The 20,831-nt window shown below is 42.5% G+C and overlaps 4 protein-coding genes across 12 annotated transcripts in view; 2 read left to right on the top strand and 2 right to left on the bottom strand.

Moving 5' to 3' along the window:
- dnm3a (dynamin 3a) overlaps positions 1 to 3,594 on the top strand; it is a 46,145-nt gene extending 42,551 nt beyond the window's left edge. For both annotated transcript variants that reach the window (XM_072682264.1, XM_072682282.1), the window contains one exon: positions 1,547 to 3,594. In XM_072682264.1, coding sequence (XP_072538365.1) covers positions 1,547 to 1,586 — 40 coding nt within the window. In that variant the 3' untranslated portion in view covers positions 1,587 to 3,594. The remainder of the gene's footprint in view (positions 1 to 1,546) is intronic.
- Positions 3,572 to 7,737, bottom strand: pigc (phosphatidylinositol glycan anchor biosynthesis, class C). The gene is made up of 3 exons (XM_072682344.1): positions 5,802 to 7,737; positions 5,519 to 5,694; positions 3,572 to 4,801 (listed from the first exon to the last, which is right to left on the bottom strand). Exon 3 carries the CDS (start codon positions 4,796 to 4,798, stop codon positions 3,917 to 3,919), a length of 882 nt encoding a protein of 293 aa, XP_072538445.1. The 5' UTR covers positions 4,799 to 4,801; positions 5,519 to 5,694; positions 5,802 to 7,737; the 3' UTR covers positions 3,572 to 3,916.
- Positions 7,738 to 7,821: 84 nt separating this feature from the next.
- tmed5 (transmembrane p24 trafficking protein 5) lies at positions 7,822 to 13,426 on the bottom strand. Its single transcript, XM_072682356.1, has 4 exons — positions 13,120 to 13,426; positions 12,156 to 12,253; positions 11,870 to 12,050; positions 7,822 to 10,334 (listed from the first exon to the last, which is right to left on the bottom strand). The coding sequence occupies exons 1-4, from the start codon at positions 13,297 to 13,299 to the stop codon at positions 10,116 to 10,118; spliced, it is 678 nt and encodes a 225-aa protein (XP_072538457.1). The 5' UTR covers positions 13,300 to 13,426; the 3' UTR covers positions 7,822 to 10,115.
- Positions 13,427 to 14,366: 940 nt separating this feature from the next.
- Positions 14,367 to 20,831, top strand: part of suco (SUN domain containing ossification factor) — a 54,163-nt gene continuing 47,698 nt past the window's right edge. For all 8 annotated transcript variants that reach the window (XM_072682369.1, XM_072682378.1, XM_072682388.1 and 5 more), the window contains exon 1: positions 14,367 to 14,629. In XM_072682369.1, the coding sequence (XP_072538470.1) occupies positions 14,577 to 14,629 (53 nt within the window). In that variant the 5' untranslated portion in view covers positions 14,367 to 14,576. The remainder of the gene's footprint in view (positions 14,630 to 20,831) is intronic.

A 20,831-nucleotide genomic window follows, 5' to 3' on the forward strand; every position in this document is an offset into this window, starting at 1 on the left:
GTTTACCCTCAACTGCTGAAACTTAGCACCAGGGGCCTGTCTCGCAAAGCGGGATTTCTTGCAAAGCCAGATAACTTTAAGATTGCCTTGCTCTAACCTTGTGATTTCTTTCATGACAGTGGATTCGTTTTTTTATCAGGCTACATCATTTTGCAAAAATCAGACAACAAAAAACAAACAAACAAAACAACTATTCCCTATTGTGGGGCCCAGCAGTTTTGTTAGTAGGAGAACATTGTTGTGCATTCGGACACAAAATTCCAGTGCTGTAACTGCTGTGGAATTAATTCATTTGTTTGAGATTAACAACGGGGCAAACACAATATATTTTTCAAAAGTTGTTTTCTGGGTATTTTTAAGGTCAAATGATCCTTTTGAGATCAAAAGTCATATTTTTAAACCCCACATCTATTATAAACCGTACAACTAAAGTACAATAAATAAATAAATAAAACATTTGCTCTTTTTTTCTTTTGAATAAACTTCTCTGGTCACTTTTTTGGGTTTTTGACATTTGTGGAGGATACAGATTAAACTACATTAATATCGGTAATATAATGCAATTATAACTCCAATAATCACAATAATACTAATGGGTACATCAGTAAGGTAATAATAATAATAATAATAATAATTAAAAATAAAAAGCAATTTATGTACGTCTGTACAAACCCCAAAAAATATAGGATTACGTGGGATAATAGAAGAAAAACACAAGTTTTGAGCAGAAATTTCCAATGTTTGGGGGCTGCAGCCCTGAAAGATCTGCCACACTTAGCAGAATGTCTAATTGAAGGAGCAGTTCTGGAGATCTAAAAGTGCAAGAGGCACAATATAAAAAAATAAGGTCAGGCACATAAATAGGAGCCAGACCATGTGTGGTCTTAAAGGTGAGAAGATGAATTTTGTACTTAATCCTATAGTCAATAGGAAGCCAGTGCTGTTGCTTAACAGGAGTAATGTAAGCCGAGCGCCTGGTTGAAGTAAGACCAGTCCCTGGCTGCTAAGGTTTGGATGTACTGGAGACGAGTGATCAATTTGACTGGTAGATTGTAGAAAAGGGAGTTACAGTAGTCAATACCAGAAACCATTTTAGCTTCACTATCACTAAGCATAAGCTGTAATCGTGCAGTGTTACGCAGATGATAAAAAGCACTTTGGTGACTACCCTAATGTGAGAATCATGAGGAATGAGTCAAGGTTTTACTTTAACAACAGAGAAATTTGATAGATGTTACTAAGCTGAGACTTGGTCAGGAAATTTGACTTTTTCGTGCTTTCGTGAATTCGTTTTTGCTAGCTAATTAGAGGCCAGCATCTGGAAGTATGTTAAGTCTTAGGGAAAAAATCTACAAATGTAACACTAGATCTTCAGTGCTTTACTTGTAGTTTCTGAAAGTGCCGCATCTGGCATACCTTTTATATCACAAACACATGTAAACACTGAAGCAGTTAAGTCATTGTAATTTTGCTGAATGGATTTGGCAAAGTTGGGAGGTAGTCATAAAAACGGAGCGCTCAGTAACCGTGTGTGTGTTTGTTTTAGGAGACAGCCGCCAGCGGTGCCTTCTCGACAGCCACACTGACACCCACAAGGTGACACAAAGCCCAGGTCCAAGAGAAGTCCGACCGCAAAAAGGACGAGAAGCACCGACCGATTGCTTTTCCACATGAACTGCTGTATACTCCAACCTTTGCCAACGGCCCACGTCCTTCCCCATGTGCCTTTGGCGTGGCTTTAGAGGTGGTAGACAAGATCTTAGATCTGTGGTTATAGTCAATTTGCAATGGACTAAAATGAACTCCGGTCAGGCTAATGCATCTCTCGCCTCCAGATGTGGTAATCGCTGGGCAGCAATTATGCAGCATTCTGTTTATACTGTACCCGAGAGTGAAGCAGCCAGACTTACTTTAGTCCTGCTTTTGTTCTGTACATACGTCTGCATTCACAGATACATGCTTTGAATATAGTTCTGTGTGTATGCACTTGGGAAGAAACCGAGAGAGAGAATATGTGCGAATGTGTGGAGCTTTAAATAAACAGAGTTTGGGGATTTTGTAAGTCAAAGTCCAAGCTCATTAAATATTCAGCCACAGGGAAAATGTTTAATATATTGTGACATTTTTTTTTTGTTTTTATGAATATAGCCATATTTGTTTGTAATAAACTGAAATACTACAGCCTAAATATCAGCATTCCTTAACAGTTTACAGTTCGCAATAATTGTAGTGTCCATCTTGCATCAGATTAAGGTCAACAACGCCTACGATGTACAAGAAGTCACATGATGACGTCTTGTAGTTGATCTCATTATGATGCTGTTGTAAACTATGAGCGAACAAATGTGGAGGAGAATTTTTTTTAATCACAGCACAAACAGTTTGCAAAGGGTCACCCTCTGTGCTGCGGGGCTCCGGACTAGGCAGCTTAACAGCAAAATGCTGCAATAGCACAACCCCCCCCTCCCAGCAGCGTCCGAGCACAACCATCACTCTCAGGTGGACCAACCAAAGAAAGGTCAAGCTTTTACTGCCCTCTAGTGGATGATGTGACGATTAGGCTGATTTGCCTTAGGGAAGGAGCTTGCTCGCTGTCTAAACGTGAGCTGTCATGGGTTTTGATAGTGGCATGATTCTTGGTGCCAGACAGGCTAGAATATTTCTAGAACTGAAGAATTGATCTCATGAGATTCGTGAGTGTGATATCGCACATTATCAAATGCCATCTAATCTGATTTTCAGATCTATTTCCAGATGAAGCAGTTCAGGGCCGAAATGTACATTACAGAGATTGACTGTCGAGCCAACATTAGCTGAAAATCCTGGATTGGATCTAACCCTGTGACTGCACATACTCCCACTGTGTGGGGTCATGTTGTTAGCGGTGCTTTTCTTCCTGTGCAAGTTCATGATCATGACATCATATCCATGAGCTATTTAAACCAGGTTAGTTCTACATGCAAAAGTTTGAGCACTTTGAAGACCAAAACACATAGATTGTCCACTTTTTTAACCAACCTCTGCAGCAAACTGCAGAAAAAAATGTCATTAGTTTACATGTGAAAGTAATTCTGGCATCTGCAACCTAGCCAAACTTCATTAACTTGTTTAGCAGCCTAAAAATAAAAGGAATCAAAGCAGTTCCAGCTCAAAATTTACACAAAGCGAAATTTCATTATCAATGCCAGTCAATGAGAACTACAGAGAACACAAGGCAAAATCCGGTCCCAAAAAAAGGCCAATCAGCTCCCGTATCACGGCAAAAGACTGATTACAGCCTGATAAACAGCCTATGGTCCGCAAACAGACCGAAAGTGTTATTACAACCTTCTATTACGAAAGAACAGCCCCACCAGTTTGTACAGAAGTCCCTGTAGTTACTGACTAATACACCTTACTGTGTAATAAGCCTTGGAATGTTTGGCATGTCATAATTATTATTATTATTTTTATTTTAATCTAACAGTACCAACACTTTTGCATGCAACTGTATGGACTTCGATTCTAGGTAGCGAACAGAAAATTTCTTTACGAACGGTACATTATTACATTAAACTTTTATTTAAAAAATTAAAACAAAAACAGGAAAATGTCATAATTCATTATCGTTTACATGTCAAATAAATAATTACAAAAATGTACCAAGTTTTACCAAGTATTTTAGTAAATGTTACATATTTAAAAATACTTTTCAAGTTTGTTCACAATTATGTGCACCTTAGTTACGGCTTTAGATAATTAACATAGAGTCTTGTCAAATTTACAGTCTTGTAAAACGAGTGGTCAGTGTAGTAACAAGGTTTCCCTGAGCTTTTATGTCAAAGTGCCAAGCTTCTGATATAAGCAGCCCTCTCCCTTTACACTCACCAGTGTACAGTAAACAAAAGAGGTCCATACTGTTATTTGTGTGTTTGTATCAGCTTAAAAACCTGGAGAGGTCCTCTCTGATCTCGGCCTCATCCCATGGGCCATGGATGTTGTCCTTGTGCCTCTGAAGATGCACCAGCAGCATGGGACAGACTAACGTTACCACTATCAGAGCTAAAAACAGGAGAACGGCTCCTCCGGCCCAAAGGCTCGCTAGCCCTCCAACCCCAGCTGTGCACACCAGTCCTGTAGCCAAGGGAAAGCTCCACTCAGCCCGGTCCCTGAGGCGGTGGAGCAGGCAGGGCCACAGAGCAAACACTAGCAGGGCACAACTCAACATGGCAAAGGTGTGCAGGGCCCCGGGCAACCGTGAGGCCAAACACACCGAGGCGAACAGCGCCGCGTTGAGGGACAGACTGCCTGGGGGGCTGGGCTGTGTGTATGGGAAGGACACCAGGTGGGCCAACAACATCATGGCCGACATGGCGTAAACAGTGTCAGTGCTCACAGACTCAGTGAGCGTCTTCAGCACAGGAGAGAAGCCAAAGGTAAAGGCCAAGAAGATGGCTGCGCTCTGCAGGTCCGTCATGCGCGTACGCTCTCTGCTGCTGCCTCCTCCCAAAACCTCATAGAGTCCATAACCCAGAAGAGCACACCCAAGGCTTGCCCAGAGCAGCTTGGATGGCCCCAGGTCTCCTTGATCCATGTTGAACCACAGTGTGAGGAATATGGCCACACATGATACCTGCTGAGCTACGAGGCCTGCTTCCCGCACCACAGCCCAGTAGCGGTACTGGCGGACGCGGATGTTGCGCCGCAGCTCCTCCAAGAAGCGTCGGTCCACATAATTGTCAGGGTAGGGCTGACGCTCATACAGCACTTTACGCCACGGGACATTCGGGGGGGCACCGGAATCGCTGTCTGCGCCCATCGCCTGCCAAATGACATTTGGATGATGAAGCTTAACACTCCACAGAGCATCACAGGACAACATGCTTATCAAGCTTGAGGGAATAATTATAAATACTGTATAAAGAGTATACAGTATATAGAGAGGGGGATCCTTTGTAACATCTGTACAGCCTTTGTGTTACTATTAGATAACCTGACTGACTCTACAGGTCTGTCTGTGTGTGAAGCAAGGGAGAAAGTGGAAGGAAAAGTAGTTCCTATCCTACAAATATACTGCTAGTCTGTTTTTCAGAGTCAAAGAGACAATTAGTCTCATATAAGTAAAGATATTTAGATTACTGCTTAAAAAAAAAAAAAAAACACACTATCATTATATTGGCGAGAGAGTCGACTCCCAAAATGAATCGTCAGAGTCGGAAGTATCGATACACGAGCATCAATCCGCTCACAGACAGCTAGATACATGTTTTATTTAAAAAAAAAAAAAAAACACCAAACGCTATCGCTGTCAAATAACTATCAGTGGCATGTCTACAGCTAATGTAACAAAAATGATAAAAATGGCAAGCACGGACAGTGCTGGAGCGGAGAACACAGAGCAGCAGTGCGTCGCGGCCGGGGGCTGTTCAGACGGAACTGGGCTAGCCTGTGCGAGCTCGCGTTACAGCTGGAGGAAGGAGCGGAACAGAGGAGTTATCTAGCTACTGACAGTCTGTGTGAGCTTCCTCTACAGCCTTACCTCTGTGTTACGGAACTGTGCAATCTGCTAACACTGAAGCCTGGTCATCTTGTTCGACAGTGGTCAAGAGGAAACAGCGCATAACCGGTCCAGCAGGCTCGCCTCGCTCTCGCCCGTAAGGGTGTGGGTATGCCTTGCCCAGACCCAGCCGACATGCTTGTCCCGCTCACTTTACCCTGAAATGAACACAACAACGGCTAGAGAAAACACAGCGTTTTTTTCTGAATACCAACATAAGCGTTAAAAGGTCAGAAATGTTCAATATAATTCACTAAACCGGTACCAGATCAGCTGCTCTTGCCTGGACAGCGACTTAGCATCTCGCCATTGGGTTTGCCGGATGTGACGAAAAATGAAAACACGAGCACGGGCCCGGCGGATGGGGTGGCGCCCCCTGCCGAAGCACCGCAGACAGCAGCGCCCGGTGAGTACGAGACTGTCCCAAATCTACACCGTGCTCCCTACGTAGTGAACAAAAGCAAGTGAGAAACCCCAATACGTCCCCAAAAAAGGGGTTCGTACACATTTCAACGTTACAAATACTAATATTTCCAGATTAAACGTAATATAAATATTTTGAGCACTCATAGTAATAATAAGAATAAAGTTTTTGCAGTGGTTATCATTTTTTGTAGACTCAAATGTTTGGCAGTGTCTACTTGAGCCATGTTCTGAGTAAGAAATGCATCCAGTGATGTTTGAAAAGAAAAGCTGTGGCATTTAAAAAGACTAAGATGGAGTGACCTCTACACCCTCTTTTTTTTGGGGGGGGGGTATTCAACTTCATCCCATGGAGGACCATCGCAATGTGTATGAGTGAGGATGGGAGGGAGTTATGACCATTGCAAAAACATGGGCCTACTTCAAGTGTCCAAGTGTCCAAAGTGTCCTGTTTATTTTTGGGGTCACCTTCACTAAGACGTCCAGACATAGTCCAGACATGACTGGATGCAGAACACTGTCTGAGGAGGCAGCGTTTGCTACATTTCAGACACAGCCGATGTTTGAAGAAAATGCTGCCTGCGTAGGTTCCTCAATCGTGGCCCACACTGTGTAAAGTTCTAAAAGGTTCTACACAGTTCTAAAAAGTGCAATATTTCCTGCTTCAAAGGCCATTTTATTGGTTGAAAAATGGTCATGGCTATTGCTAACACTGCATAATCTCAAACAGGCCTGCATTCATCGTTACTTTTGTGTCCTACATTTTGAGGTGCATTGTGGGATATCACTAGGATATTACATTACACTACAATCACTTATATTTCTTTTATTATTTGTTTACTAGTTTAACTAGCTGACATTCTGAACATGGGGTAAAACTGATCCAGTTTCTAAGGAACTGTCTATCATATTTTAAGTCTTCGTGATTTCAGTGGAACCTGTAGCATGTAGGTGAAAAGGCTGTAGCAGGATGCTCTAGTGAGCTGTACTGGACCTTTCATCATTGTGTCATGGAGATCTCTTTAGACATTTTTGTGCACAACTACTAAATGTACTCAGCTTTTTCTTTTGTTTTTTTTAAAAAGAAAATGAATTGTCATTGGTATCACATGATGACCATATGCCAAACACTTGATCGGGCTTAGTACCTGGACCAGTCTGACCCAAGCCATAGTGTTAAGAATAGCCAGTCAGTTTCACTACAGTCTACAAAGGTAACTAATTATATATATATATATATATATATATATATATATATATATATATATATATAATGTATGTGTGTGTGATGTTTAGGATGATTAAGTCCGGAGTGTTGGTGCAGAGACAGAGACACCTGCACAACTGTCACTGTCATGATGAGTGAGCTGAAGAAAACCTGCCCTGCATCTCACCAAAAAATAAAAAATAAAATAAATTAAGGGACATCTACCCAAGCCTGATACATTTTGGAAACAAGTCCGGTGGACTGCTGAACTTAGGATAGAGCATCCTGGCTGTAGTGAGCAAAGGTGTGTTTTAGGATGTGGTAGAATGGAAGATTTGCATCATGAAAATATGCTCCTGAGGGATTGTGCCTCAGCAGGAATTATGTGAGGCAATCACATCAGCATAGATGAGAATATAAAACAAACAAACAAACAAACAAACAAACAACTCTCCCACTGTCCACACTTTTCAATTCGGGCCTGCAGTTTGCACAGCACTGACTGATGCAGTACTAAGCTTGCTTAGTTCTAGTACATCTAATACAGCAAAGGTGTTGGTTGACTGTATTATTCATATTTTCTTAACCAAGCTAGGACCTAAAAATGCAAGAAATATAAGTTTAAACCTAAAACAAAAGCACAAAACACAAACAGTAGTATAAATAAAGCTTTTACTGTTCTTGGCACAAGTTCAGAATGGGAAACATCAACACAAATGGCACATATGCAGGGGATTGAGTTTTCCAGTGCTTTTCTCTGGTGTAGTTATAAAGAACAGACAGTCAACTTACTGGTTCTATTACTGCTGGTGAACTGAAAGCATCCAATTCCAGAGACCATTAAAAAAAACTTTCAGTCGAGGAATAGTGTCAGAAAAACACTGAAACAACTAACCTAACCTGAACATTTCTATGGTTTTGTAGTGTTTAAGAAGCCCTTACTCAGGACCTCCAGAAGGGGGCAATACGGGACTACTGATGCTGCAAAGTAGCCAATAAACCTTTCCATTAAACAACAGTGGATTGTTTTCTCTGGAGCTGACCGCAAAAGAAGGGTTTACCTGTCAACAACAACTGTGGAAATTCACACTCCTCCTTAAAAAACTGTTTTTTTCATGGCTCTTTAGTAAAGGCAACGGTATTGTATAGACATACTGTATGGCATCACAGAACCACTATGTAATAGGTTTTTCACATTGGTTGAAAACATACAGTGGACGATGATACACTATGTCCAAATGTTTGTGGACACCCCTTATAATGAATGCATTTAGCTACTTTTAAGTTGCCCCAATTGCTGACACAGACGTGCAAATGCACAGACACACACAGCGTGTCCAGTCCCTGTAGAGTAGGACAAGACTCTCTGGCAAAGATAAACATGCCTTATACCAGGCGTAGGCTAGAGAGGTATTAATCCTCACAGCAATGCTCCTCCAAAATCTAGTAGAAAGCCTTCCCTGGACAGAAGAGACAGCTGCTCCAACAAATGCAGAAAAACCCTTTATTGCTGAAGAGACAATGAATGAGCAGGTGTCCCAATACTTTTGACCACATTTTGTATCTGTCCATACTGATATGAGTTTTTACGCATCCTTCAGTGTCCTACAGGAAACTGTTTGTGGTCTAATCCTTAAGGTTAAACATCTCAGAGAAGCAACACTGCCATTGACTAGCAAACACTAGCAATCTCACACACACTCACTCACTCTCTCTCACTCTCTCTCTCACACACACACACACACACACACACACACACACACACACACACACACACACACACACACACACACTTCAAATACAAAGCGTGAAGAATGTTGTAATAAATCACTTCAAGATGCGCAGAGAACACCTGGCTCCCTCCCTCTGCTCTGCTGTGTGCCAGTGCCAGGCTACTGTAATTGGAGCTGCTGTCAGCGGCGCTAGAGGAACTGCTTGTAGGTCAAGTATTCTGGCGCTTGAGCCCATGGTGATTTATAGAGCCAAAGGCTCTTTCCCTTTCCTCCACGTTGAGTCTCAGCCAAATGCACTGCACCATACTGTGTCATTACTAAGTCCCCAACGAGGGTAACTGGCACAGCTGGCACTTTTTAAGAAGTAGAGTTTTTTTTTTTTTTTTAATCAGGTGTTGAGTAAGATCTGGCACCGTTTTATAAAACCCCTGTCTGGTGACAGCATGCATCTCTACACGTCTCAGTCAGCCATTCCTTTGACTGATGCATTAACAGCAGAAATGGGCAAACGCAGGCTCAATGAACTAAAAATGTGGCACAGAAAAGTGGCACAGTGGACTAAACCCAGGCCACAGTTTAGCTTCGCTGGTGTTTTACATGAAAGGAAGAAGAAAAAAAATAATAAGAAGAAAAAGACAAAGCTAACCTTTTATCAGAGCATTATTTTCCCAACAATTCACATTTCCTCCACACTTAACTTCATATGCACCATATCCTCCATGTCACGCCGCTCTGCTGCTCTGCAAAGAATGTCTAAGCCAGTGTAGCTGTTCAGTGCCTGTCATAGTGTGGTTTTGTGGGGGTTTCTGTACAGTTGGCAGAGGTAATGGGTTAACAAAACTTTACTATAAAAGAGGATCTTAATAAACTGCAAAAAGTATCTGTCCTTTTAATCTTCGCTCATGTTTATATATATAAAAAAAAAGCAGAAAAAAAAGCTCAGCCCTCCTGCTTTTTAGCAGCTTAGAGATCCACATCTCTTGTTTCATTGGCTGAGAAAAAGGACCTAGGGTGTTCTTGGCTCAGCTAGAGTAAAAATTGATTGTCTTCATTAGATAAAAGTAGACAAGAAGGTGGGGGGAGTAAAGGTGGGGGGAAGGGGGGGGGTTGATGTAAAGACTGAAGAGAGAGAGAAGAGAGAAAAAGTGTGTCCATCTTCACTCCGAATGAGGGGATTTTTGTTCTCCCAGAGGTTAGTAGATGAGTAGGCTGGGGGTTACGTGCGTGTTTTCCTCTTGTCGTCAAAAAGGCTGCGCAGTAGGTACACCTGAATGCAGGACACCACCACCATCACCACCACGTTGGTGCAGGACCAGATGTTGACGCGTTCGTAGTTGCTCTCCTGCAGGTTGCGGTCACGGGCCTCGAAGGCCCGCAGCACCGTCTGAATCTGAAGACTCTTTCCCAAGCGCGCCTTCACACTGTTTATAGTGTCCTAGAGTGTGAGAGAGAGAGAGAGAGAGACACAGATGCACAATAACTGAGATAAAATCACAAATGTACACAGCAGGCCTTTGCAAACATGCCACATGGTGCAGAGAAACATCGAAAGTGAAATAAAGAGGTGGAAAGCGAGAGAAAGATATGGAAAGTATTAAAAGTATTAAAGTATAAGCACAATTTGTTTGCCATCATAGTAATTATTGATTAGTGACATTTGGACGGTCATGTACAAAAAACAGTTTGTTCTATGTAATCCTCTCCAGAAATAAGCAAGCAAGTCTTAACATATAACTACAAACAAACACAACTTACTGAAAACTAAAAGCTGTCCCTGGAGGCCGATCACCTGAGCACCACTGTGTGTTCTGCACTACTATGTCCCACTATGCAAATATTTCCTGCACAGCTGCTTTTCAACTTCGAAACTTCCTGAAACTAATAAAAAACCCGAGATCTATTTACAGGTCTGAAAAGGCCACCGGCTGATATGATCACAGAACATATGCATCCTGCCCTCTACCTCACGAGCGGGTCACGTTTACAGAACATGGTCAGTCTTCCAGAGAGAGCATCACCAGCTAATTAACTACACACATCAGGGGTTTAACAGTACGCTCAGCCCACGATTCAGTCCAATTCCCGATTCAATATTCTCATGATATTCTGATTCAAATTTGATAGAAGAGGAACAATAATGACTACATCCATGTCATTATATCATCTCCTCATCAGACTAGAGGCTGGAAGGGGTGTGAAGAGTCACATGACCGTCCTGGAGGCTGATGCTGATGCTGGTTGTTTACAAACTCTGATGTTCAACCAATGCAGCTGCATTCAATTTTAGAACTGAATTAACAGAACGGCTTTAGTCTGCAATGGACATTGGTCCCATTTTAACACTGCAACATCACAAAGTTTCAATGCACTGTATACTGTATGTAGACATGTACAAATTCACACGAATTTCAACCAAGCATAAGTATTAAAACCCAGCTATGGGTATGTTCACACACAAAGAGCCAATCGTGGATCTGCTAGCTGCGAGGATGAGTATTTTAAATGATGTTAAGTTCTGCGTACTGCAGAAATTCAGAGGAACCTTAAGAGAATCAATTCCTAGTAAATAGTTTCTAGTCAGATGACTCCTCCTTGCACCTCCCTTTATTGCAGGAAGGACCAGTGCTGGCAGGCATCAGGTGACGTCAACGGTGAGTTGCACTACCTGTGTGACCACTTGGGAGACCTGCATCCAGATGCGTAATGGGGGAAATAATGTAGTGGGGGAGGGTGCTCCCTTTGCTGTGCCATTCAGCATTTACAGACAGACAATCGAACTGTTGTATGTCACAACTGAAAAAGCTAATGACATATCTAATGACACACTTCCTACTGTCATCACGAGAAATCAGTGAACGAATTGGTGAAAAAACACAATCCCCCACGCCAGAAACTCTCCAAAAGCTAACCTTGGTCCACCCAACCACGCAGCATCTAGTCTCACTGATAAAGACGCTGGTGTTCCCTCACCATGATGTCCTCCAACTTCATATCCAGGAGGTCAGCTCCTTGCACATATTCTTTCCAGTCCTCAGGGTCCTCCCCGTCATCCATGTTGTCCAGGATCAGCTCAAAGAAGATGATCTTCTCAGACACGGTGCTGAACGTATTGTCAAAGCAGAACATGTAGTCCCCCTCCTCGGTCTCCACCCTGAAACAAGCAGCGAGACAAGCCTTAAGGACATCTGGTTGGAAAATGTACAGGCGTATTCTGAAAGGAGAAAGAATGTGGGTTGATTGGGTTGGTTAAACGTACGTGTGAACTCCATCAGACTTTCTGAAATCAGAGACCAGCACATGGCCGCTGGGAGACGACAGGTAGAAATCCACATCCAGACCGGCCCCATCCAGAACCTGCGGGTCCAACAATGCACAGAGTTGGCAACAAGCGCACACAACTTGGCTAAAGTGTACGTTCTGGATCCTAGACGCCCAATGCCGCCCTTATCCAGGCTCAAGTCCCACAGGAAAAGGCTGCAATGGCCAAAATGTGCAACACTGACATTTTCCCTGCTTTTACATGCAACACTGGGCTGGAGGGTTTCAACACTGGCTGGGATCGTGCCACACAAGTCCACTGCTCTTCACTGTTGCAAATTAATAAAATCAGCTGCATCAAATTTATATCATGAACTGTCCATAGTTTCTAATAAGATAAAGCACTACAGTTAATCTGATCATCATCATCATCATCATCTAGATCTCCATTAACAGTCAGTGTCTGACCACAGAAACTCTCATGGCTTGACAGTAGGTAGCAGGTAGCTGTGCTACTGTGGTCTGTAAAATCTGGTATATCAGGCATCCACCAGTTTAAGCTAATAAACGTATCGTTTGTGTTGAATGCTGACAGGGGGGTTTCATTAAAGGCTGGATGTCTAGAAAGACCCCAATTTGCTCACGAGACGCTGGTGGACAGTGTGGATGTGGGCCACATACTGGGAAAACAGCGGCAGCTCCACTTCTAGGATTACAGTGACAGAATTACACCATGTAGCTAGTGTCCGACAACTCAATAACTGGACTCAGCTGCCAACTGGCTATTTCAGTGAAGACAAGACAACAACAAATGTCCAAAGTTAACCGCCATATTATCTAGATCGTAAGTCGTAAATCAGACTCAGCGCCGGTCATAAACGGTCGGACTGACTCTGTAGATCATCCCCGACCAGAGAGAGAGAGACAGAGAGAGACAGAGAGAGACAGAGAGCGAAAAATACCTGATATTCAATCTCCAAAGACGCGTCTTTCTTCATGGTCTGGAAGAAACACTCTTTCCGTCCGGCGGGCAGAGTGAACGTGAAGTCGCTGTCCAGAGACTGTGAGAAGGCGCCGGTGAGAGAAATACACAGCGATACCACCACCAGCAGCCCCCTCATCACTTCATCTGACAACCACATGACTGATCAGTCTAACAAAGCGTCCAAGGGATCGCACGAGCAGTAGATATCCCCCCAAAAACCCCCCGTTTAAGTCGAGAGGGAACTTTTCCAGGTCTCTTATCGCCCTCGACAAACTTCTTGGAGCAGCTCCCCCGAAACTAGCTAGCTGCTGCGAATACTCTAAGTCTAGGACCCCGCTTTCCGAGACACAACACTATCCCGGGCAAATTGGTCACACGTTTATTTTTATTTAGCTAACATAATAAGAAGAATATAACTAAATAATTTTTGTAACCTAAATGAAAAAAAAATATCGATAAAGAAAAATAATTGCAGCAGGCAACTATCTCAGCGACCCCGTGATCCAAAGAGCAGCACTCTGGGAAATGAAGTCTTTTACCGGCCAGATTTTTGTATCTTCTAAAAAAGCTGTAAAAACGCTGTTTTGTGGTCAAACCTCAGCACCTAGAGGCATGTACATTTATCTACAGACTCTACAAGTCGCTTTTTTAACCAGATTACACTTTTTATGCTTTATACAGACATTGTTTACGTGTTAACGGTATATGTTCACAGAAGCATCGCTTATATAATAATAGAAAGTAATATAAGTAAAAAAGTAAAATAGAAAATAATATTGGATAATATAATAATATGGATTAATGCAGTATCTGTGGTATTAAAAAAAATACGTTAGAGCGAATGTGTCATTGGGCCATTTAACTACAGATCAGTGACGTATGTTAATCGATACGTTATTGACTCATCCTTATTTAGCATCTCGTGTGTATTACGTGTTCAAATGTTGGGTCCAAATGTCTGAACTGGTTAAAAAACGGGCTTATCGCAGGGGTGACGCGTCCGGCCATAGGCCTTCCAACTCATCTTTAAAGAGTGGCATGGGCGGGGCGAAATTCCACAGGACGACCCTATTGGTGGACACCGTCAACCGCTGTAGGAGTCGGGGGATTGTCATTGGTGGGCTGAGCTGCTATCGGTGTGGAGGAGGAGGGCTCCTATTGGTGGAGGGGGATTAACCGCTGTAGGGGTGAGATCTGGAGCCCGAGCAACAGCAGTAGAGTCAGAAGCAGGCGAAGGTGCGGGTTGTGTGTTTATTGAGAGGATAACAATAGCAGCTTGTCCCGAAGCGCGAAACACACCCACCTCAGTGTTTAGATTTTAAATAAAAAGAAAAGAAAACCGCCAACACAATTTCCTGGCTTCGTCTCTGTTGATCATAAAACGTGGAGGACGATCCATAAAGAAGCGAGGATGTTGGTCCCCGCGGGAAGATAATGAAGAGGCTGCGCGTTTTGTTGGTGTGCCTCAGTGTAGCTCTCCTGTGCTGGTGAGTTAAACCATCTATACTATTCTCATCACGTTGGATCAGGACAGTGACCTTATTTTGGTAGCTAGCTACGTACGGCTCAATTTGGTCGCTTAGATGATGGCCTACAGTCCCCGGCGTGAGATGCGTAACCGTAGCTAGCTATAAGCTAGCCTGTCAGATATTGACATCTTGAAGACGACCGGTTTAGCTAACTAGTGCTAGCTAGCTCACTGGTCTCTGGGCTAATGGTTCAACTAAAAGATCACGTGGTAATGGTCTGTATCCAGCTGGAGCATTCCTGCTTAACTAGATAAGTGTTGTAAAATGACACACTTTGCAATCCTACAAGTGAAGCTAGCCACTCCTACTGGACAGTCTGTGTTAGAGTTAGCTAGCTAGCTATGGGCTACAGCGTTGCCCAGCGTTGGTTATTGAGGTACCCAATGTAGCTAGATAGCTAACTACAGAAAACTGCCTAGTCCTAGCCCTGTCCACCTAATGTGGCTGGTGGGGTCCAGCACTGTGTCCACAGGGCCAGTGAAATCTGAGAATCTGAGAGCTTAATAACGTGGGTTGTACACCCCCGGTTTACATAGGCAGCAATTGGGCGGCCAAACTATAGCTGGGTTAGATAACGTATATCTGTAGCTGGCTAACTCACAGTGTCTGGCATTCAGTACTCTCACTGGTATACAGCATTGCTAGCTAGGTCCATCACTGGATATCTTCATACATCCATGAAATGGTCTTATTTCTTTCACATCATCATTATGTCAAGGCTATGTTTGATTTTTATTCTTAATTTTTTTAATATTTCTGGACCACATTAACATCCATCCATCCGTTTCGCACCAGCTTGCTCAAGAAGTTTGATTGACCGATGAATGACCAGTTTATATTCTTCCTTTTTTCCCCCAAAGAAATGAAAACACTGCTCTGCTTGACTTGGATCCGTGTTTTCCTCTCCTGAGCTCCTTACAGTCTGAAACAGCTGGCCGTGCGTGAATGTGAGGACTGTTACCCATGCCACTGTTTGTTTTTTTTCTCCTGGGTTGTGTACTAGTCTAGTGAGGTATAGGGTGGACAGTTAGGAGGAGGATTAGCGCTTGTCATGGGTCTGTTAACCTGTGAAGGGTGCTGACGCAGCCCGCAGTGTTTGGCGTGGGCTTGGAGAAGGAGATTACACTCCTTGCCGGCCAGAAAAGGCTGAACTTTTAACAGAGCTTGCTGCAAATTCCTTGTTGTTACAACTGATTATAATGTTTGTGTTGATGTAATGGGTTGGTCTTGGCAATCCAGCAGTTAAATCTTGCTGTTGGCTGCTTTTTTTTTTCTTTTTTTTTTTAAGACTGACTAGTTACTTTCGCACCCCCACCGACTTCAAACAGATGCCTTATTATCGTGAGGCCTTATTTTCAGCTCTAGCTTCGGGTGAACGGTAGGTTCCTATGTTTCTATGATGTTAGTGTGTGAGATCAGTGTGAGGCTTACTTTCGGTACCTTTTTTCAGCATCCTGACAGTTTCACAACAGCTTAAAGTTATATTTGCACACATACAGATTAGCTCTGTGAAAAACGTAACTGTTGCCTGACTTCCAAATGTAGCGCAGAGGAAAAAGAGTAATCGATGTGTGTGAGACTGTGGTTTGACCGCTCCTGTGTGTTTCAAGTAAGGACCATGACCCCATTATAGAGAAACGACTACAAGTCAGATTGATTTTTGGCATGTTAATGTCTTACTTGACATTGGTTGAGTTGTCTGAAGAGACAGAAGGGAAAGTGGCCTGCATCTTTGCCGTGCTGTATTCTGATCACACGTCTCCAGGCCACATGGCGGGGAAGTGGAAGTGATTCACTCTAGTTTGGTCAGGTTTGTCTCTGATCACGCAGTCCTTCAAAAGGTTGAGATCACTCATCATGTTAATCATTTCTGTTATTCTGTTATTGCTATTTCAAATAGGATCAGTGGTATGTGTTCAATTTTATCCACTATGTTCATATCTAATTTAAAACCACTCTGACCCGGCAAGGTATGCACTCCACAAGACCTCTGAAGGTGTCCTGTGGTATCTGACACCACAACGTTACAACAGATTCTTGCTGTACCCTGAAAGACTTGCTGTTTTGGAGAGATTCTGACCCAGTTGTGTAGCCGTCACAAAAGTCACTCAGATTCCTAGTGTTGAGGCGTTGTTCCTGCTTCAGCAGCGTCAACTTGAAGAACTGACCGTTCACTTGAGCTTGGTTTAGATTCTTCGAAACCTGCGAAGGTGCACTGGAGTAGTGTAGTGCATTGGAATCATTTAATACATGAATCTAGAAGAATATGAGTCACAGAAATGATTTTCCATCTATTTGATTTCTTGGGAATCCAAATCGGTTGGCAACAGCATGGCAACATACATGTGTGATGCTTATTTTTAGCTTGATGAGAGAGAGGCTGGCATGAACTAAACTTTCCTTGTGTGCTGAAAGGTACGCTTTGTTCTAGTGGCCCAGCCTCCCACCTCACTCGGATGAGCCGAGGTTCTCGGAACATAATATCGGCTGCCTTTCTCTCTCTGTTTCTTAGAACAACACAACCAAGCTTCTCTCTCTCTTGCTGTCTTTCTCTCGCATGCTTTTTCTCTCTCTGCAAGGGTTAATTGTTTCCAGCATTCAGAGCTGTGAGCCGCTGTTCAGTTCTAACCCTGCTGCAGGGCGACAAAGAGAAAACCAGAAAGAAAAGGCAAGTCAGACAGAAACACAAAGCCTGCAGTTGTGGGCAGAACACTGGGCTGCTCTGGCACAAATCTGCTGAAGGCCTGGCCTGTTGTTTCTCTAGCCTATCTGCTAGTTCACACCCAGTCATGTTACTTCTCTGACTCTCGCTGAGATTCTGGTCTGTGTTTTGCTGCAATGAAAGACCCTGCTTTACTGGACGCCGCAGTACTGGATGATGCACTGTTAAAGCAAGATGCAGATATTAGGGATGGGGCTAAATATGAATACATGAATTATTTGGAATAAATAGACTATGCATTTAACACAAATGAGATTAGGAAGGTCCTTGTTTTTAGGTACGAGGTCCCTGGCTAATGCTGCAACCATAAACAGTTAAAACACAAAAGTGTGCATAATCTGTGTACAGTACAGCGTGGGATGCTGAGAAAATATGTAAGTGTCATGGTCATGGCAGTGGGTCAGCAGTTTCCATTACTTTCTTTCGGTTAGCATGCTGGCTAACTCTCCTACAAAATGACAGAAAGATGTGGGTACAGTCTCTCTCACTCTTATTTGTTTATTCACAGACTGTGAGTCAGAAATGGCCGTGTGTAAACCCAGCTAACATTAGCATTTCCTCAGTTTTGGGGGCTTTAGAACTGGCCTGCCCCTTCAGAGGTCAGTGCAGACAAAGCAGGGAGTGCTACTGTTCGAGGACTGAGTTTGCCTGTTAAACAAGACGTGAAGTTTCACACCCAAAAATTCATTCACTCTGGGAGTCGCAGATGTGAAAATGCTCGTTGCACGGAATCCGGTTGAAATGAGTGGAATTTCATTTGCGAAATTGAAGCCCAGTGTGAGAAGGGATTAGGACCTCCTTGTTGGTACCAGCACCTAGAGCAGCATTTTTAAATGAGTTTGCTGAAGTATGTCAACACTGTATGAAAGTGTAAATGTACTACAGGTTATGCAGTTCTTAATATAGATAATATTTACATTTACATTCATAATAGTATTCATTCAGCAGACTCTTATCCTTACAAAAAAGCTTAGAGCTTCTAAAAGTGCTTTACTCTTTACTCTGAGAATATCAATACCTCTAAGCTTATTCGCATATTCAGTTGTCGGCAGGTTAGCCTTGCCCATTCATGCTGACATAAGGAGGTTTCTAGCCAGTGAGTGCTCTCTGAATGAGTCAGGGCAGCCAGTCAGAACACACCTTATTTACATACAAGTACTTCAAGACAAAGTACTAAACATCAGCTGGTTTAAACATAAGGGGCACAGAAAGGTTGATAGGTGGTCGTGTAATAAATGAATTGCAACCATTAAAATTTAAGAGATGTTTCCTTTAATTTAATAGCATCCGATGCTGTGATGCCTTGACATACTTGGGAAATATTGTGATCTTGAATGTTATTAATTTCGCCAACCACTAAACAGCCAGCAACAATTCTTATAAATATCATTATAAAAAAAGAGAAACATTTTAATTGCATTGTGCAAGTACAAAGTGAACAATGTTATGAACATATTATGATAATGATTATGATATTATGTTTTATATTTATGGGTGCATAAATAATGTAGCCATTCCCGTGTCAGAGTTAACCCCTTCCCACACTGCCCTTAACAAAACAGCCTCTGCAAGTGCTAATTCTTTGCAAAGATCTTTTTGGTAGTGAGACGTGGGTGTGTGAGTGTTGTGACTGATCCAACTGTTAAACTGCTTCTCACAATCCCAGAGGGGGAGGAGTCTGTAGGTTGCCATAGAAACTCCACTCAGGGGTTTTGTCCCATCTTTTCATTCATCGCCTTTCCTGGTCTCCAGAACGTCTCCGAAATGAATGAGGTGTGGGGAAATGGTGGAACGGCTGTGCTCTTGTTCTTACAGGCAGCTTTGGTGTGATGGGTATTTGAGGTTACATGAGCTCCATGTTTACATGAACATTTATTTAGCCTTGTAAACAATCTCAGTCCTTCACCTTTTTGTCACTGTCTTGCCGGTTTTGACCTTTTTGACAGAAGTTGAATCCAGCTGTTGTTCTTTACATGGTGTCAAATTTTTATGATGAATGAACCTATAGAAATGCTTCAGAATGACCTGGAATACAATCTACCATTGAAAGCGTCCTCCTTCTGTAAAGCTCTGAATTTGCAGATACAAAGTTTTCGCATGCCCAGCAGTCTCTTCGGTCAAGTTCATGGTTTCCATTTGCTTTCCTTCGCGTATCATGTCTGGGCTTGCAACCAGGCCGATGAGCGTTTAGAAGTACTCCTAGCCTAAGCTTTCTGAAATAATAAGGCGGTGATGTAATTGTGCATTAGATAATGACTATTGAGTCAGCAGGGCCATCCATGCATTAGTCCCTGCCCCTAGCCTGATACCTTCTTATGCTGTTGCCATCTGCTCTGGTGCGTAAGGTGTAGACTGCTTGGTTACGGTCTCATGTGCTCTGCGAACGGCATTTTATTCCTGAAAGTGAACGGTTGTTACTTTTGTGCTCTTGTTATGAAGGAAAACAAGGACATGCAAAGCACTATTCTTAAATAGCAGCCACACGTTGCTGATTTACCAGTGTTCAACTTCACACCCAGAACACCAAGCAGCATGTGTGCCAGGGAGACGTCATTGGAATGCTTGATTTACATAAAAATGCCAGCTGAAGAAGAAGCAAGACCCATCTAGTCTGATCTGTGACCACAGCTTTTCAATTGAGTCTGTAACCTCACCGCTTATTCACAAATCCTTACTAAACACCCAACATAGGGACTAATACATTCTGTACTTTCTTCCATTATGGAATAGATGATTTTATCTATAGTAAAGCATTTGTTTAATCCCAAAACCTTCATTCCTTAAAGGGTTATTGTGTCTGATAAGGATTATGATAATAATAATAAAAATAATACGACAAAAAATACGAATTGCCCATCTCCATAAAGCCGTGATATTTCCTTAGACTGTTACAGCAACCCTATGTTGAGGAAATGTTGTAGGAAGGTTGATATGTAGCAGGTTTAATAAATCTAAAAGATTTTAGTGTAGGGATCATTATCTAAGTACACAGAAATCTACTATCCCCTAAAACATTGTGCAAGCGTTTAATAAGTTCACCGCAGATTTCAGTTCACCCTTATTGCCTCCTTACTGCCTGCTAAGTATGTTGTAGGCCGCAGTAACGAACGTGTCTAAAATGTTTTTTGATCATGACACCCGTATTATTGATGCTAAGGGAAATTTTGAGAACAAGTGCCGTGCTGTTTGGACCGGCCCGATAATTAAGATATTACGTAATGATGTACCACTGACTAATTATGAGATTTCATTAACCAATGATTTACTGCATGTCAGAGCTGTCACTTTATATGCGCTGTTGCTTGCATCAGACTGTGAAACTTTATTGTTTGTTGTATGTGTTTTGTTTTTTGGTTTTTTTTTAAATAGTATAATATTTTCATAAAAATAGTTAAAAAAAATATATACATATATTGTTTCAATTTATTTAAACATTTT

The sequence above is a fragment of the Salminus brasiliensis genome, chromosome 1 (genome assembly GCF_030463535.1).
Source record: "Salminus brasiliensis chromosome 1, fSalBra1.hap2, whole genome shotgun sequence".
NCBI lineage: Eukaryota > Metazoa > Chordata > Actinopteri > Characiformes > Bryconidae > Salminus > Salminus brasiliensis.

Coding starts and splice junctions, on each gene's coding strand:
- pigc (XM_072682344.1), bottom strand. CDS start 4,798: ATGGGCGCAGACAGCGATTCCGGTGCCCCCCCGAATGTCCCGTGGCGT.
- tmed5 (XM_072682356.1), bottom strand. CDS start 13,299: ATGTGGTTGTCAGATGAAGTGATGAGGGGGCTGCTGGTGGTGGTATCG. Junction 12,254..13,119: donor CTTTGGAGATTGAATATCAG/GTATTTTTCGCT, acceptor TTGGACCCGCAG/GTTCTGGATGGGGCCGGTCT. Junction 12,051..12,155: donor AAGTCTGATGGAGTTCACAC/GTACGTTTAACC, acceptor TGCTTGTTTCAG/GGTGGAGACCGAGGAGGGGG.